Source organism: Coregonus clupeaformis, chromosome 25 (genome assembly GCF_020615455.1).
Source record: "Coregonus clupeaformis isolate EN_2021a chromosome 25, ASM2061545v1, whole genome shotgun sequence".
NCBI lineage: Eukaryota > Metazoa > Chordata > Actinopteri > Salmoniformes > Salmonidae > Coregonus > Coregonus clupeaformis.
Window position 1 is genome coordinate 31401567 of NC_059216.1, and position 17689 is coordinate 31419255.

The 17689-nt window shown below is 42.2% G+C and overlaps 1 protein-coding gene across 5 annotated transcripts in view; it reads right to left on the reverse strand.

The window, feature by feature from the left end:
• The window catches only part of mgaa (MAX dimerization protein MGA a), a 39394-nt gene extending 25074 nt beyond the window's left edge, over positions 1–14320 (reverse strand). For all 5 annotated transcript variants that reach the window (XR_006657439.1, XM_045207554.1, XM_045207552.1 and 2 more), the window contains exons 1-7: positions 14194–14320; positions 4895–7032; positions 2925–4803; positions 2175–2259; positions 1984–2094; positions 647–775; positions 391–504 (exon numbers count right to left, since the gene is read on the reverse strand). Coding sequence is in view for 4 of the 5 variants with exons in the window: in XM_045207554.1 (XP_045063489.1) it covers positions 391–504; positions 647–775; positions 1984–2094; positions 2175–2259; positions 2925–4803; positions 4895–6960 (4384 nt within the window). In the remaining variant the exon portion in view is untranslated. The remainder of the gene's footprint in view (positions 1–390; positions 505–646; positions 776–1983; positions 2095–2174; positions 2260–2924; positions 4804–4894; positions 7033–14193) is intronic.
• Between the last annotated feature and the right edge of the window lie 3369 nt (positions 14321–17689).

Consider the following 17689-nt stretch of genomic DNA (forward strand, 5'->3'; position numbering starts at 1 on the left):
TTGAAATGATGTTCGCTTCTTACATTCACCTTTTCATGTTTATTCAAATACTTTTCATTCAAATCCGTATGGTTTGGTTTCAATACTTAAAAACCAATTGGTAGGTCTAGGTAGTCACAACAATAGATGGCTGTTGGTTAAATTGTGATTGTAATGAATGGAGCGAATTTGAAGCAGGACTTTTTTTTCCTGTGAGCGTGGAGCGGTTTCTGGCGGAGCCGCTCAACTCCGCTCACAAGCTCTGGTCTGAGCTAAAACGTCAAGAATAAACAGTCTCAACTCTATCCCCTCTTCTTGTTTTGTCACCTTTAAAGCACCATGCAATATTTCCGACAAAGGAGTAGCTAATCAAATCAAATCAGAAAATAAGGATTTCTATGTAAATATTACCTTCAGGCTTGGACGATGCTGAGGAGTCTGAGGGGACAATCTTATCTCTCCAGCCTTTGATTTGGGTGAAGTCTGTTGTCTTGCCCGTCCTGGAAACAAAGGGAACTGTACCACCTGAAAAACAGATATGACAATGAACAATGGCTCCTTTCAATATGTATTAACTTATCATCATAAAACCCTAAAACGGGTTACTGAACAAATACTCTCAACCATTTGGCCAAAACAGAAACTCTAACAACAAACGACTACTAACTTGGACAAGATGCCAATCCTGCAGTGCTTGGTCCTGGACATAGGATGGGTGGTGGTAGAGGTAGACAAACACCTAAGTATTGCAGGTCGATGACCAGAGTGGGATCCAGTAAACTCATCTTCAGTCCAACTTCAAAGAAGACAGATGACAGATAAGCGATCTTCAAGCGTATACTAGATACAGTTGGAAGTCGTAAGTTTACATACACCTTAGCCAAATACATTTAAACTCAGTTTTTCACAATTCCTGACATTTAATCCTAGTAAAAATTCCCTGTCTTAGGTCAGTTAGGATCACAACTTTATTTTAAGAATGTAAAATGTCAGAATAATAGTAGAGAGAATGATTTATTTCAGCTTTTATTTATTTCATCACATTCCCAGTGGGTCAGAAGTTTACATGCACTCAATTAGTATTTGGTAGCATTGCCTTCAAATTGTTTAACTTGGGTCAAACGTGTCAGGTAGCCTTCCACAAACTTCCCACAATAAGTTGGGTGAATTCTGGCCCATTCCTCCTGACAGAGCTGGTGTAACTGAGTCAGGTTTGTAGGCCTCCTTGCTCGCACACGCTTTTTCAGTTCTGCCCACAAATGTTCTATAGGATTGAGGTCAGGGCTTTGTGATGGCCACTCCAATGCCTTGACTTTGTTGTCCTTAAGACATTTTTCCACAACTTTGGAAGTATGCTTGGGGTCATTGTCCATTTGGAAGACCCATTTGCGACCAAGCTTTAACTTCCTGACTGATGTCTTGAGATGATGCTTCAATATATCCACATAATGTTCCTTCCTCATGATGCCATCTATTTTGTGAAGTGCACCAGTCCCTCCTGCAGCAAAGCACCCCCACAGCATGATGCTGCCACCCCCGTTCTTCACGGTTAGTCAATTAGCCTATCAGAAGCTTCTAAAGCCATGAAATCATTTTCTGGAATTTTCCAAGCTGTTTAAAGGCACAGTCAACTTAGTGTATGTAAACTTCTGACCCACTGGAATTTTGATACAGTGAATTATAAGTGAAATAATCTGTCTGTAAACAATTGTTGGAAATATTACTTGTGTCATGTCCTAACTGACTTGCCAAAACCATAGTTTGTTAACAAAGAATGTGTGGAGTTGTTGAAAAACGAGTTTTAATGACTCCAACCTAAGTGTATGTAAACTTCCGACTTCAACTGTATCATAAAAAAGCAATCTACCGTCATGAGTAGGATTAAACATGACGGGAACACTGTCATGAAAAGCAAAGTGGGACATGACCCATGCTAGTGTGCAAGTAAGTTGTTGAAAATAAAAAGTAAATACTCTGTCATTCACTGCCATTTATTTTGGTTACCTTCTTGCAACACAGGATGTATGACCTGCCGATGCTTCATAACCTTCAGATCTTCCAAAAGAACCTTCTCAAAAGCAGCTATTCTTTCCTCTGTGGTTTCCGGTCCTCCAACTGAAAGAGACAAATAGTTTAACAGATGTCACATAACAGCAGCTTGGGAACATGATGGATCAAATTGTTGTTTTCTTTACCATTCTCTTTCGCCTCGGGGGTTTTCTCAGGTTGTGCAGTTGTCGTCTCACATGCAGGCTCTCCTAGGTGGACTTCAAGTGCTTCCTGTAATTTATAACACTTTACTTAAATATATGACACTTTACTTGAAACCAATGGATATAGTGCTTTGTTACTTGTTATAAGCTTGTATAAGCCCTTATGTCTTATTGTACAGCTTATAATATGCTGTATTATATTGTATACTGTATTATATTGTACTGCATTATTTTGCAAAGATAAAGTGTGGACTGTTGAAAACAAATAAAACTTTCCTTTATTCACTTCATAACAAATATAACCAAAGGAAGGATTTCCTTGTTAAAGATCTACCTGCCTCTTAAACAAGAACCGAGGAAACACAGGTGACACACCGTGAAATAACGGTAACACTTTACTTGAAGGGGGTGTACATAATGCATTCATAACACCTTTCACATAACAGGTTGGGAGTAGCAAAGGGTCAACAGTTAGTGACAGTGTGCATTGAGCGTTGTGCATCTTCTCTTGTGATCTCTCAATTTGGCAGGATGCCACTTAGTAAACAGCCCTTGAAATTATCTAATTGAATGATGAACTTTTCTTTGACAATTGTGGTACGAAGGTTGTTATGAATTACCTGTAACACTCATAAAGGTGTTGTAAACCGTTTCATAAAGGTGTTGTGAATGCAAGTAAAGTGTTACCAAAATGCTGACAGATGGAAATACATTTAACAATCTATGCGTTACCTTGGAGGTGAAAGAGACGAACAGCTGCTCCTCAACTTCCTCGAGGTTGGGCTGCATGGTGACATCTGTGGGTCCACCAATCACTCGGAGTGGATCACCCTTGGCAGATTTCACTCCTTTCCTAGATCTCTTCTTAGATCTCTGGGGTTTAATGCTCTGGGTTGGCTGACTAGAACCAACTGGTAGAGTAGAACTAACTGGTACACTAGGGGTAATTAAAGTTGGGACATGAGGACATGGGACAGGAGCCGCCTCACTGCTTGGAAAGTCTTCAGTCATCTCAAGCTCATCAGAGATCGTGAAAAAGTGAGTGAAGTCGGCAAGTGAAGGGGTTGGTGACAATGGGTCAGGACCTAATGATGAAAAAGGAGATAACTGGAATGGGAGTGGAGACGGTGTAGAAGGGCGTGTTAATGGTTCATAATTGACTTGAAATGATGAGGCAGGGTCCAAGGGAGGTGAGCCAGGGTGAGAGGTAGATGAAAATGAGGCTGCCTCAAAGGGTAATGGGTTAAGGTGAGCGGAAGGCAACAATGGGATAAAGGGTGTTGTTAAAAAAGGATCAGGGGCAGGTAGTGCTAACAGCGATGCATGTGATGAAAGTTCAGAAGAGAGTACAAAAAGGTTTGGGACCGGTAATTGTTCAAGGGCTGGGAATGACGAGGCAGGTACAGGTAAGGAAAGGGCTTTGACCAGTTTCAATTGAACAGGGGAAGGTAAAGGGGGTTCAAGATCTGGTAATGATGCAGGTGATGATGGCTCAAAGCCACCTAGTGAAGGGCCAGGGGATGGTAATGATGGGGTACACTCAGGTTTCAAGGTGGCAACACTAGGTGTTGATGACAGTGCAGGGGCATTTGAGGGATGGTTGGAGGTAAGTGATGATAGATCAGCCGCTAGGTTCAATGTGACGGCTACAGGAGATGGCAGTTCTTGGGCTGGGGATGACAAGGCAGGGGCTGGTATTAATGAGTCGGGGGCTGGTAACAATGGGTCAGGGAATGGCAACATGAGGGGTGGAGTGTGGGATGATAGTGCAATGGATAAGGTAGGTTCAGGGACAAGTAATGACAGATCAGTAGTAGGTAATACTGGGTCAGGTTCTGGTAACAATGAGTTTGTGGCAGGAACCAAAAAATCAGTGTTTGGGACTGAAATATCGGTGGGTACACCAGCATAGTATGTGGTTGGCCCAGTGGGGGCAATGGCTGGAACAACGGGATCGAGTGCTGGACCAGCAGGATCAGTGACTTGAACTACAGGATCACTGGCTGGAGGAACAGCATATCCAGTGGGGACCATTGCTGGGTCGGTGGCTGGGCCAGCAGAAGATGGGGATGAAGTAGAAGGCAAAGGAGATTTTGGTTTGGTCCTAACAGGTCTGGATTTCGACTTCAACTGTTGAAGGTAGAGTGCAAGCAGGGGCAAAGGCACAGGTTCAGGTCGTTTGTGTAGTTTAGCCTTCCCCTGCTGCTGTTCATTAGAACCTGTCCTTTTTGCTTCAGAGCTCACTGAGGTGCTCTGGGAAGCCTTTTGACTGCTTTCAACTTCATCTGCTGAATGGTCAATGATTGTCACATGGGTCTTCACAGGTTCCTGTGACTGAGATGAAATGAAGAGGTCCTTTTCACTGTCAATTGTATTCCCATTGTCCTGGGTTCCCACCTTTTTAATAGTTTTCCCAGACAACGCTTCAGGAATCTGGGACAGATTGTCATTCACAGCTACTTCCACAACTTTGCCTTTGGCAACCATGCCCTTAGTGTCTGTTTGCTCAACATTGCAAGCTGTATTGGTTATCTCCACATTGCACCTTCTTATTTTCAGATGACACTCCCGAATCAGCTGAGTCAGGTTACTTTGGGGAGGACCTGTTGTACTGCTCAAAAGAGAAATGCAAAAGATTAGCAGTGCATTTTAAAGTAAAAAGTAAAGTGCTAACATGTAGCTTACTGAACATGAGAACTTACCAGGAACTTTGATCAGTCGACTCTTTGTTGCAGACTGACTTTTCACTGTCTGCAACTGTAGCAGTATGAGCATCGGAGCTGGTGAGTCCTTGATCTGCTACTGAAGTCTTTAGGAAGTTGCGTTTTCCGCGCAAAGACTTTCGGGTATTTTTCACAGGCTTGCGCACCTTGGGAGATATGGTTTCATCTTTCTTCATCTTGGAGGGACTTGATTTCTTGCGAGAGCTGGGTGCATTATCTTTAACCCTTGAATTGTCAGATTCTCCAAGTGTAACATTTTGAGCATGAGAGCTGAGGAGTCCTTGATCTACCGCTAAAGTGTCTTTAGAGTTGAGTCTTGCCATCAAAAACCTCAGATTACTTCTAAGAGGGTTGAATTCCTTCTGAGATGTGGTTTCTACTTTTTTCAACTCATTGGAGGGACTTGATCTCAACTTTGGAGTGCAGGAGCTGGGTTCATTAGCGTTGACCCAGGACTTGTCACTGTCAGCACGTGTAACATTTTTAGTATCTGCACTGAGGACTCCTTTATCTAGTGCTGACATGTCTTTAGAGTTGCGTTTTGCCATCAAAGACTTCAGGTTATTCAGGCTTTTCACAGGCTTGAGTTCATAGTTAGATTTGGTGTCTTCTTTTTTCGACTCATTTAAGGGACTTATTTTGACCCCAGACTTGTTACTGTCTGCAAGCATAACATTTTGAGTATCGGAAGTGAGAAGTCCTTGACCTACTGCAGAAGTATCTTTAGAGTTGCGTTTTGCCATCAAAGACTTAAGATTATTCAGGCTTTTCGCAGACTTGAGCTCATTGGGAGACTGGCTGGGGTCTTTCTTCATCTCATTGGAGGGACTAGATTTCAGCCTGGAGCTGGGTCCATCAATGTTGACCTCAGATTTGTCACCATCTGCAAGGGTGACATTTTGAGCATTTGAATTGAGGAGTCCTTGATCTACTGCTGAAGTGTCTTTAGAGTTACGTTTTGCCATCAAAGACTTCAGGCCACTGAGGCCTTTCACAGACTTGAGCTCATTGGGAGATCTGGTTTCACTGTCTGTAAGTGTAACATTTTGAGCATCAGCGCTGCAGAGTCCTTTATCTACTGCTGAAGTGTCTTTACAGCTGTGTTTTGCCGCCATCAAAGATTTCAGGCCATTCAAGCCTTTCATAGGCTTGAGTTCATTGGGAGATCTGGTTTCATTCTTCTTCGAATCATTGGAGGGACTCGTTTTCAGCTTTAGAGCCCAAGAGGGTCCACTTGCAAAAGGGTTGAAGTCCGCTTTAAACTGAGACATGCGTAAGTTCTGGTAGGCTGTTACAGCAAAGAACTCAGTCTGGGGAAAGGTGAAGGTTATTACGTCAGGCCCATTGAGCTGAATATCCTCTGTAGCCATTTCAGCTGAGACCACATGGAGGTGCGGTAAGTATCGGTGCATTGGGTGCAAAATGACATTGCCCTCCTGGTCCATGGTGTTGTCAGTGAGCTTAAGCTTGTAGAATGAAACTGGGTTCTGCGTCCATTGGTGACCAGAAGCTGGAGAGTCTGGGTGGATGAAGATCTGTCTCAGCACATGGGCTTCTGCCTTTCCACTCATTTGCCAGTTTTTCCCAGTCCACTTGTAACGTTTGTTGTCCATTGGGTTGATATCCATGAGCAGATTGTACTTCTGGAAGGGATCCAAACCAGAGATGCGAAAGCGGCAATAAGGGAACATTCTCCGGCCTTGTTTGGTTAGTATCATCTCGGTTTTGCATCTGAAGAACTCATTCCACATATTGTTGTTGTCCAACATCACCTTGATACCTCTGCAGGTGCTCTCCGGTGGTAAATTATCTGGTTGGTTATTAGACCTGACAGCGGAGTTCAATGTAAGACCAACACCCATTACAGAGCCTGGAGTGTATGTTGCTGCAATATTTGCTTCCTCGTTGGCTACAACTGCACTTGCTTGCCCTGTTTTTAGGGCACCAAATAGGTCAGGGGGAGAGGCAGTCGAGTGCAGTGCCATGGGCGCAGCTGCCCCCTCCTCACGAAGCACCATTATTCTCTTCTTCTTGTTGGCGGCCATGAACTTGTCACGGTCTTTTTCGAGGGCAGAACGCCCTCTTACATCTGTCTGTCGAGATCTTCATTCTGCATCCTAAAACAATAATAAAGCGATATTTAGCATGATAAAGATATGATCATGAATATCTGACATCAAAAGGCCAATCCACATTAAAATTAAAAGAGGAAACTAATTGAGTTAGCAAGCTATTACCAACTCTCTAGCTAGCCAAATCATTTCATACTGCTACCTTACATTGACAGATCTCTAGAGTATTCTGGCATGCTAGCTGTTATCATAGACATCCAGTCATTGCACTAATGCTAGTTAGAGCTGGCTGGCAAAACTATAACTTCCTTCATAATGGATGCAGAGACATAAAAATTGTATCCAAGAGTCCATCTGAAAAGGGCTTCATTGCCAAAATCCCAAAGTATCCATTTAAGCTTTGAGAGGAACTATAACATTCTTCAGGGCAGAAAGGAAGTTCGGCCCCGAGGGCTGGGCGATATGGCCTAAAAATCATATTGCTATTTTATTTTTTACTTATGGGCGATTCACAATATACAGTGCCTCCGGAAAGTACTCAGACCCCTTGATTTTTAGTGATAGTGCATGTCAGAGCAAAAACCAAGCCATGAGGTCGAAGGAATTGTCTGTAGAGCTCCGAGACAGGATTGTGTCGAGGCACAGATCTGGGGAAGGGTACCAAAACATGTGTGCATCATTCAGGGTCCCCAAGAACACAGTGGCCTCCATTATTCTTAAATGGAAGAAGTTTGGAACCACCAAGACTCGTCCTAGAGCTGGCCGCCCAGCCAAACTGAGCAGTCGGGGGAGAAGGGCCTTGGTCAGGGAGGTGACCAAGAACCCGATGGTTACTCTGACAGAGCTCTAGAGTTCCTCTGTGGAGATGGGAGAACCTTCCAGAAGGACAACCATCTCTGCAGCACTCCACCAATCAGTCCTTTATGGTAGAGTGGCCAGATGGAAGCCACTCCTCAGTAAAAGGCACATGACAGCTTGCTTGGAGTTTGCCAAAAGGCACCTAAAGACTCTGACCATGAGAGACAAGATTCTCTGGTCTGATGAAACCAAGATTGAACTCTTTGGCCTGAATGCCAAGCGTCACGTCTGGAGGAAACCTGGCACCATCCCTACAGTGAAGCATGGTGGTGGCAGCATCATGCTGTGGGGATGTTTTTCAGGGGCAGGGACTGGGAGACTAGCCAGTATTCGAGGCAAAGATGAACAGAGCAAAGTAAAGAGAGATCCTTGATGAAAGCCTGCTCCAGATTGCTCAGGACTTCAGACTGGGGCGAAGGTTCACCTTCCAACAGGACAACGACCCTAAGCACACAGCCAAGAGAACGCAGGAGTGGCTTCGGGACAAGTCTCTGAATGTCCTTGAGTGGCCCAACCAGAGCCCAGACTTGAACCCGATCAAACATCTCTGAAGAGACCTGAAAATAGCTGTGCAGCAACGCTACCCATCCAAATCAAATCAAATTGTATTTGCCACATGCGCCGAATACAACAGGTGTAGACCTTACAGTGAAATGCTTACTTACAAGCCCTTAACCAACAATGCAGTTAAGAAAAATAAGTGTTAAGTAACAAATTGATAAGTTCAAATTAAAAAATAATTAAAGAGCAGCAGTAAAATAAAATAACAGCAGGAACGCGATATACAGGGGGTACCGGTACAGAGTCAATGTGCGGGGGCACAGGTTAGTCGAGGTAATATGTACGTGTGTAGAGTTAAAGTAACTATGCATAGATAACAGAGTAGCAGCAGCGTAAAAGAGGGGGTGGGGTGGGGGGACAATGCAAATAGTCTGGGTAGCCATGATTAGCTGTTCAGGAGTCTAATGGCTTGGGGGTGGAAGCTGTTAAGAAGCCTTTTGGACCTAGACTTGGCGCTCCGATACCGATTGCCGAGCGGTAGCAGAGAGAACAGTGTATGACTAGGGTGGCTGGAGTCTGACAATTTTGAGGGCCTTCCTCTGACACCGCCTGGTATAGAGGTCCTGGATGGCAGGAAGCTTGGCCCCAGTGATGTACTGGGCCGCACGCACCACCCTCTGTAGTGTCTTGCGGTCGGAGGCCGAGCAGTTGACATAACAGGCGGTGATGCAACCAGTCAGGATGCTTTCGATGGTGCAGCTGTATAACTTTTTGAAGATCTGAGGACCCATGCCAAATCTTTTCAGTCTCCTGAAGGGGATTAGGCTTTGTCGTGCCCACTTCACGACTGTCTTGGTGTGTTTGGACCATGATAGTTTGTTGGTGATGTGGACACCAAGGAACTTGAAGCCCTCAACCTGTTCCACTACAGCCCCGTTGATGAGAATGGGGGTGTGCTCAGTCCTCTTTTTTTCCCCTGTAGTCCACAATCATCTCCTTTGTCTTGATCACGTTGAGGGAGAGGTTGTTATCCTGGCACCACACGGTCAGGTCTCTGACCTCCTCCCTATAGGCTGTCTCATCATTGTCGATGATCAGGCCTACCATTGTTGTGTCGTCGGCAAACTTAATGATTACATTTACATTTTACATTGTAGTCATTTAGCAGACGCTCTTATCCAGAGCAACTTACAGTTAGTGAGTGCATAAATTTTTTCATACTGGCCCCCCGTGGGAATCGAACCCACAACCCTGGCGTTGCAAGCGCCATGCTCTACCAACTGAGCTACACGATGGTGTTGGAGTCGTGCCTGACCATGCAGTCATGGGTGAACAGGGAGTACAGGAGGGGACTGAGCACGCACCCCTGAGGGGCCACCGTGTTGAGGATCAGCGTGGCAGATGTGTTGTTACCTACCCTTACCACCTGGGGGCAGCCCGTCAGGAAGTCCAGGATCCAGTTGCAGAGGGAGGTGTTTAGTCCCAGGGTCCTCAGCTTAGTGATGAGCTCTGAGGGCACTATGGTGTTGAACGCTGAGCTTTAGTCAATGAATAGCATTCTCACGTAGGTGTTCCTCTTGTCCAGGTGGGAAAGGGCAGTGTGGAGTGCAATAGAGATTGCATCATCTGTGGATCTGTTGGGGCGGTATGTAAATTGGAGTGGGTCTAGGGTTTCTGGGATAATGGTGTTGATGTGAGCCATGACCAGCCTTCCAAAGCACTTCATGGCTACAGATGTGAGTGCTATGGGTTTGAGAGGATCTGCAGAGAGAAATGAGAGAAACTCCCCAAACACAGGTGTGCCAAGCTTGTAGCGTCATACCCAAGAAGACTCAAGGCTGTAATCGCTGTCAAAGGTGCTTCAACAAAGTACTGAGTAAAGGGTCTGAATACTTATGTAAATGTCATATTTCAGTTTTTGATTTTTTATAAATTAGCAAACAATTCTGAGGGATCAGCCAATACATTATGGGGTATTGTGTGTAGATTGATGATGGGGTGAAAAAAACAATTTTTTATCAATTTTAGAATAAGGCTGTAACCTAACAAAAGGTTGAAAAAGTCAAAGGATCTGAATACTTTCCGAAGGCACTGTATATCTACATTTTTGAAATGTTTTCTCTAAATAAGCATTGTTGTACAATTAAAGACCAAATACACTGTATTTCAAAACAGACAGCAATAATCTAATGAATCCAGGGCTTGTGAAGTTATACCTAGGATAAATATAAGCATTCCACAACCATATGACCCACTAATAATATAATTATTTCATAAAAATAGTTAAACTTGCTTTCTTTTTGCAATAATAACTGATCTGGCTTTCAAGTCTGTCTACGAAAATGCCCTTTTTGTTACAAATTTAACTAAAACCACATATGCATAATGCACATTCACTAAAAATGACTCAGTTCTTGTAGCAGGCATTAGGTTATAGAAAATTAACACAGGTCTCATCAACAACCTCTCAAGCCCACGTGCTAGCGATTAGCCAGCTAAACTTTACATTACATTTTAGTCATTTAGCAGACGCTCTTATCCAGAGCGACTTACAGTTATATTTCAAGTTTAGCTAAATTTGATCTATTTGCTAGCTAACAGTGTTCTGTCTCCAACTGTTTGAAAAGCATGTTAGCCTGTCCACTTTGTTCATATGTTGAAATCAAGTGGCCTTATATAATTGTGTTTTATGCTTATTGCACATTTATAAAACACAGACTAGACAGCTAGTGTAACAGTCTGACTAAAATGCTGCTAACGGTACGTGTTACCAATGCCGCGCGCGACAATCTCTGCATTCATTTTCCAGAATCAATGTTCATTGATACTGTCGTTTTAGTAGTGTATGCACTGCACGCAATTTGAGTAGTTGAGACATAAACAAGGTATCGTTTGAAAAGTTAACTTCTCCTCTATTACAGTAAAATAATGTCTCAATGTGTTTGTGTCCATATTACCGATTATTTTGGACCAAAACTCAAATGTTGTCCTCTCTAGCTCAGCTGGTAGAGCACGGCGCTTGTAACGCCAAGGTAGTGGGTTCGATCCCCGGGACCACCCATACACAAAAATGTATGCACGCATGACTGTAAGTCGCTTTGGATAAAAGCGTCTGCTAAATGGCATATTATTATTATTATTATTATTATTAAATGCAAATAGCGAGTTGAAACCGCTTGCCAGAGAGGAAGACGTGATCTCTCAACTTTGTTGGTGTGAGAAGCAGGGGGAGGGGCTTGGTGTTTTCGTAAACCATAGATGAAGAGACAAAGCGAGAGGTTTTACTCTCGCTAAAATCTGTCCAAAAGAAGGCCAATGCGTTTCTTTGGGCCTGCCTTCCCGGCATTGGGACGACTCCCCCCATTGTTAGGGCGGAGACGTACATCTCGTCATTATATAGAGGAGACGAGCCCCAAAATACATGAGAACAAGCGGACATAAACGCACATAAAAACGAAAAATAACAAAAACCTTGATTCTTGCGATACAGACATTTGGAATATCGCGCAAAAACATTAATTCCAATTAATTCGATATATCGCCCAGCCCTATCGGCCCCTTAACTGTGCTAAGGCTATTTTGGTAAATTATTAGAACGGTTAAAAACATTTAAAAAATAAACAATTCAACCGTTGAGAAATGACACTTTTACATGCATTTCTCAAAACATTTACTTACTTTGGAAATATGACAAATTATGACTACTAGGATAAATTACAACACAACATAGTATGACAATGCATAAATCATAGATATTTGGACATTATGCAACTAAGAATAAATACAAACCAAAATGTATCGATAGATAATGAACAATAAAGTTAAACACAAAAAAAGAAACACATCACAAAAGAACTGTAGATCAGTCTAGTAATTTAATCATCAAAACAATAACACATGAACATGCATTTGATTAAACCCCCAGTTTACTCCTGATAGCTAAGGAAATTGAAATTGTTCATGTGTAAATGTAGGCCTATTATTGAAGTAGCCTAGGCAGCCGATAGTGGGCGCTAGATCTGCACTATCATCTAGGATTGATGTGCCCAGCCCGTAATACACTCGTGTCCCCCATGGACCAGCTCATAAATAAAGCATATTCTATTCATGGTGCTAAGTAGTACAAAGGCATAATTTTCCTCCTTAACTAGCTTTAATGGTGGGCAGTCTGTAAAAACATGGGAAAATGTGTACTGTACACAGAGATGGATAGAGAAAGCATCCCTATATAGTTCCCATTATGGCATGTGAGCGCACGAGCAGAGCCATTGAGGCGATCTCCATTTTGAAATGGTAATTTTTCTTCACAGTTGGCTGATCACTCCTGATTACTCGGTTGGACATGACTCTGAGGGATCAGCCAATGAAGTTCGAAGTCCCACCCAGTTGACTACATTAAAATGGTGGAAGCCCTCAATGGCTCTGCCCATGCTAAAACGGCCTTATGGCCTCTATAAGTCAAACTCTATCCATCTCTGTGGTACCGTCTTAAAAGAGATTCTCCTGTACTTTAATACTTTTTAGCCAGTAGTTCTGAAAGTAACACTCACGAGCCAAAAGTAGTCCCCAAATATTGTGTACTACATCACATATATGCAGATATGTGCACCACGTCATTGAGTGCTCTCTCTGCTGTGTCCACTGAGCGGTTGGGCCCACCATGCAACGTCATTGGATAACACTGGTTAGGCCTCTTGCTAGCTGTCACTCAAATGTGGAAAATTTAGGGAAAATGGCATGGTACAACTTCAAGAAAACAGCCGCTTTCAAATTATGTATTTTGTTGCTTTTTGAGGTAAAACAGTAATTCTGCTCATAGATTATGCATATATGTACACACTGACACGTCCAGCCCAAAGCGGGAGGTTTCAAAAATACTTTGTCGCCAAAGTACCAGAGGACATCTTTAATAAAACACAATTTTCCACCACCATTTTCAGACATCATAGGATGTTACACACCCTTGGCTGAACGTCCGAATATCCTAAAATGGTGTTGGAAATGTGTGTTTTATTAAGACAGTACACATATGAATGAAGGATGCTTTATGTACGAGCAATTCTAGACCATAGTGCAGCTCCAGCGCCCTCCATGGCTGCCTAGGCTATTATTGAACATAATTTAACCTCCCTCACGTTGCCTGAAAAATAAGAGAAAATCATATTCTTCACAGGAAATTTGATGTTGACGTAACAATGTTTTTGATCGAAAATGGACACACTAACAAACATGTCGTCGACTTAAGTGTACTTACTTGAATAATTCGTTTTTAAGTCAAGTTATGAAATAGCAGCCAACTGTAGGGTACTTGAACCTTCTAATGTTATAATGAACGTTTGATAGGACATCTCTTAAGAATGACTACCATATACATATGCTACCGACACCAAGCTTGTCCATTTCTGAAAAACAGCGATAATATCGTGAAATCAAAGACCTCACGGTGGCCATTTTGCATTACCATACAAGACAACACAGGTAAACAAACATGATGCCGGCGTACCGTAATCGCATACATTGTGGTGTTTGTTGACAACACCAAGTTGTGGCACGAATGGTATGTCCTCTATCCTTTACTTATAAATGGATTGAAATCTTTCTCTGCAATGGCCTCGATGCCATGCTCTGCGACGACTAAAAACGTGGCTTGGGCCTGAAAGGCCTAAGCACGAAAGCTTTGCCAACAACACACCAGCGCGTGCACAACACGATCGAATTCAATGGCGCCTGATTCCTAATTCAACATGGTGGCCACATCCTCAGACTAGAAAGAGAAGACTTGGAGCTTGCAATGGCAATTTAGTCTTTCTCGACAGGATCATGTGTTTTACTAAGGACATGGATTACCTTTTGCAGATTTGAATGGATCAACATATGCGATGGTAGTCGTCGATTCCTTGTATAATCCCTTCCTTTTTCTCAATTGAAAGCATAATATACTGTACCTCGCATCTCCAAACTGGAGGAATCATGCGTGCTGTAGAACGACGTCACAGCTCCGCGGACGCACGTTCACGTCTTACTGCGCAGACTCAGCGCTTTTGTATCACATGATTCAAAACCGAGGGAGAAAATGCATGCTGAGGTGGTACGGAACGCTGCCATGGGGAGGTTTGAAACTCCCCGCTTTATGGTAGGGGGCCCTTCAACAAAGACAGAACGGTTGGGGTATAAATATAATCTAAATTGAACACGTCTATATGGCGACTGTATACGTAACGACAGACAAAATTCGTGGGCATTCTTATTCGGGGGAAGCTACATGTGCTAGCCAACCAGCTCTAACCAGATTGAAATGGTCAATGCACGAATTTACCTGCGATTTCACTGTAATTAAATTTCAACTCGGTGTTATCAAATCAAATGTTATTGGTCACATACACATATTTAGCAATTGTTGTTGCGGGTGTAGCGAAATGCTTGTGTTCCTAGCTCCAACAGTGCAGTACTATCTAACAATTCACAACAATACACAAATCTAAAACTAAAAAACGAAATATATTAAATCAAATCAAACTATTTGTCACATGCGCCGAATACAACAGGTATTACTAATACAATTACCTTACTATGAAATGCTTACTTACAAGCCTTTAACCAACAATGCAGTTCAAGAAAGAGTTAAGAAAATATTTACCAAATAAACTGAAGTAAAAAATAATAAAAAGTAACACAATAAAATAACAATAACGAGGCTATATACAGGGGGTACTTGAAAGTACTACTTAAGTCGTTTTTTTGGGGTATCTGTACTTTATTTTACTATCTATATTTTTGACTACTTTTACTTTTACTTTTACTTCACTACATTCTTAAAGAAAATATTGTACTTTTTACTCCATACATTTTCCCTGACATTCAAAAGTACTCATTACATTTAGAATGCAATTCACACACTTATCAAGAGAACATCCCTGGTCATCTCTACTGCCTCTGATCTGACGGACTCACTAAACACAAACGCTTCGTATGTAAATTATGTCTGAGTGTTGGAGTGTGCCCCTAGCTATCTGTACATTTAAAAAAACATACATTGTGCCGTCTGGTTTGCTTAATATAAGGAATTTGAAATGATTTATACTTTTACTTTTGATACTTAAGTATATTTTACTAATTACATTTACTTTTGATACTCAAGTATATTTAAAACCAAATACTTTTACTCAAGTAGTTATTCCAATACATTTCAGAATTCCAATACATGTTTATGAAGCTAGCTACGTTGTAGGCTCTTCACTACGAGACAGCCAATTTGAGGGTCATTCCAATTTGCCAACGATAAAATCAATGTCATCTAAATATGTTTTAGCAAGCTAGCTTCATTATGTCTCACATGCCGAAAATGCAGCCCCTGTTGATTACATTTGACACTTCGCGGCCACCGGAGTTTGACACATTACTATAGTTTGCATTTAACAGGTGTGTCTTTTAAGTGTTTGGAATGCAACCTGTGGGTCATATCAACCCCAAAAGTGATCAAAGTTCTTCACTCGCTAAATCGAGGGCCGAGGTGGCAACGATTGTGAATTGGACCTCCACTTAAGATGTCAATCAAACTGCATCCGGTTTAGACAGGGTTTCCCCACTAGCAATTAGGCTACCAGTTGGAGACAAGTGGATTTTTCCCAGTCGTATGTGGTAAATACCACCTTCCCATTTGGTTATGAACGCAGCACAAATTGCATTTACAATCATTATAGCCACAATCCCGAGTCTGTAAAACTGAGGGCTGGGGATGTCCATTCATTTGGATTCAAACACTGACAGCCCATGAGATCAACATAAACAACGCAGTAGTGGTTTTGGTTTGAGGCAAAAGCTAAAAGACAGTTGTACTAAATTTGAGGCAGTTGAAATGCAGTGTTTCCCGTATGATTTTTTTTCAGCAGGGGTAGTAAAGTTAGCGTGGAGCTACATATTTTTGGCATGGGGCTGAGAGAACATTTGACAGTTTTAAAGGTTGTTTTCTGCATCTCTACACATTTTGCAATGGCTGAGAGAACATTTTACAGTTTTAAAGGATGTTTTCTGCGATTCTACACATTCTGCCATGTTCTTATGCTATCTGAGTGACACAAACATAACAAAATCAATGGGGGCCCCATGACATGACAGAAAATATACATTTACATTTTATCTAGAGCGATTTATGGGAGAAAAGAGGGTTAAGTGCCTTGCTCAAGGGCACATCGTCATATTTTCCTGTCATTTGCAAATATATTCTGCATTTACGAAGGGTTTATATGGGATAGCAGTTAGAGGCAGGTCGAATCCCGGGTCTGTCAGGGAAATCTGGTGGGATATGAGCTAGCAATTGGAGGGTTCCAGGTATCAAATCCTAGATGCGATCTCCTGCAGTTGTGTCTTTGAGCACTTTATCCCTAAACTGGTCCAGGCTGACTATGTCCTGTCCACTCTCTCTCTCTCTCTCTCTCTCTGTGTGTGTGTGTGTGTGTGTGTGTGTGTGTGTGTGTGTCTGGAGGGATTGGGATAAAATACAAATCTCAGAAACTTGGTTTCCATCCAATTGGCGACAGATTTATATGCGAAAATATTCAATAATCCACATGAAGTAAATATGCGCATTTTCCCACCATTGGTGTGTTTCCACCAAATCAGTGCTTATTACATAGTCCACCATTACGTTTTTCATGTACCCAATTCAAATTCCATCGCATTTAACTCTAGTCTCTCTGGTCTTGGCACCTGCGCTCTAGCCAACAGCTCGCAGATACAGTGGCCGTCGGCTAGTAAATCTAAATGATGAGATTATTATGGATAAAAAACAGAATATTTTTTTGTCAAGCATCAATCATGTCACCAGAATAAGACCCTCAATATTTATTGGAAAAGGAGGATCAAGATCACCGTGGACTTTCACTACCCTGTGAAGTTAATCATAATTTATTTCATCTGTAGCCCAATACACTACATGGTTTGCCGAGTCGTAGTGGGAGGATCACACACACCATATCATCGCGTGACTCCCAAGTTTACTTCAATATGATGGTTATATTATCAATATTTGCGCATAAAGGGGTTTCCACCGCCATTTTTCGCATAACAAAAAGATCCCACCATGTCGAACGAACAAATTCTGTCGGCATTTATACAATTGTACAGAAACAGCGGTCATGTTTTTTTATTTTTTTATACAGTATGACTTTACTGCATGAAAACGTGGTTAGTATCTAACAATTTACATTAAAATTACTTTCTTTAACTACATTTATCCAGATCAGCTGGGGCACATAGAAGTTAGGCTGAGGGTGAGTTCCATGCTCTCCCAGAAGGTATAAAGACAAATATACCATACGATCATGAAACAACCAATACTTTTTAT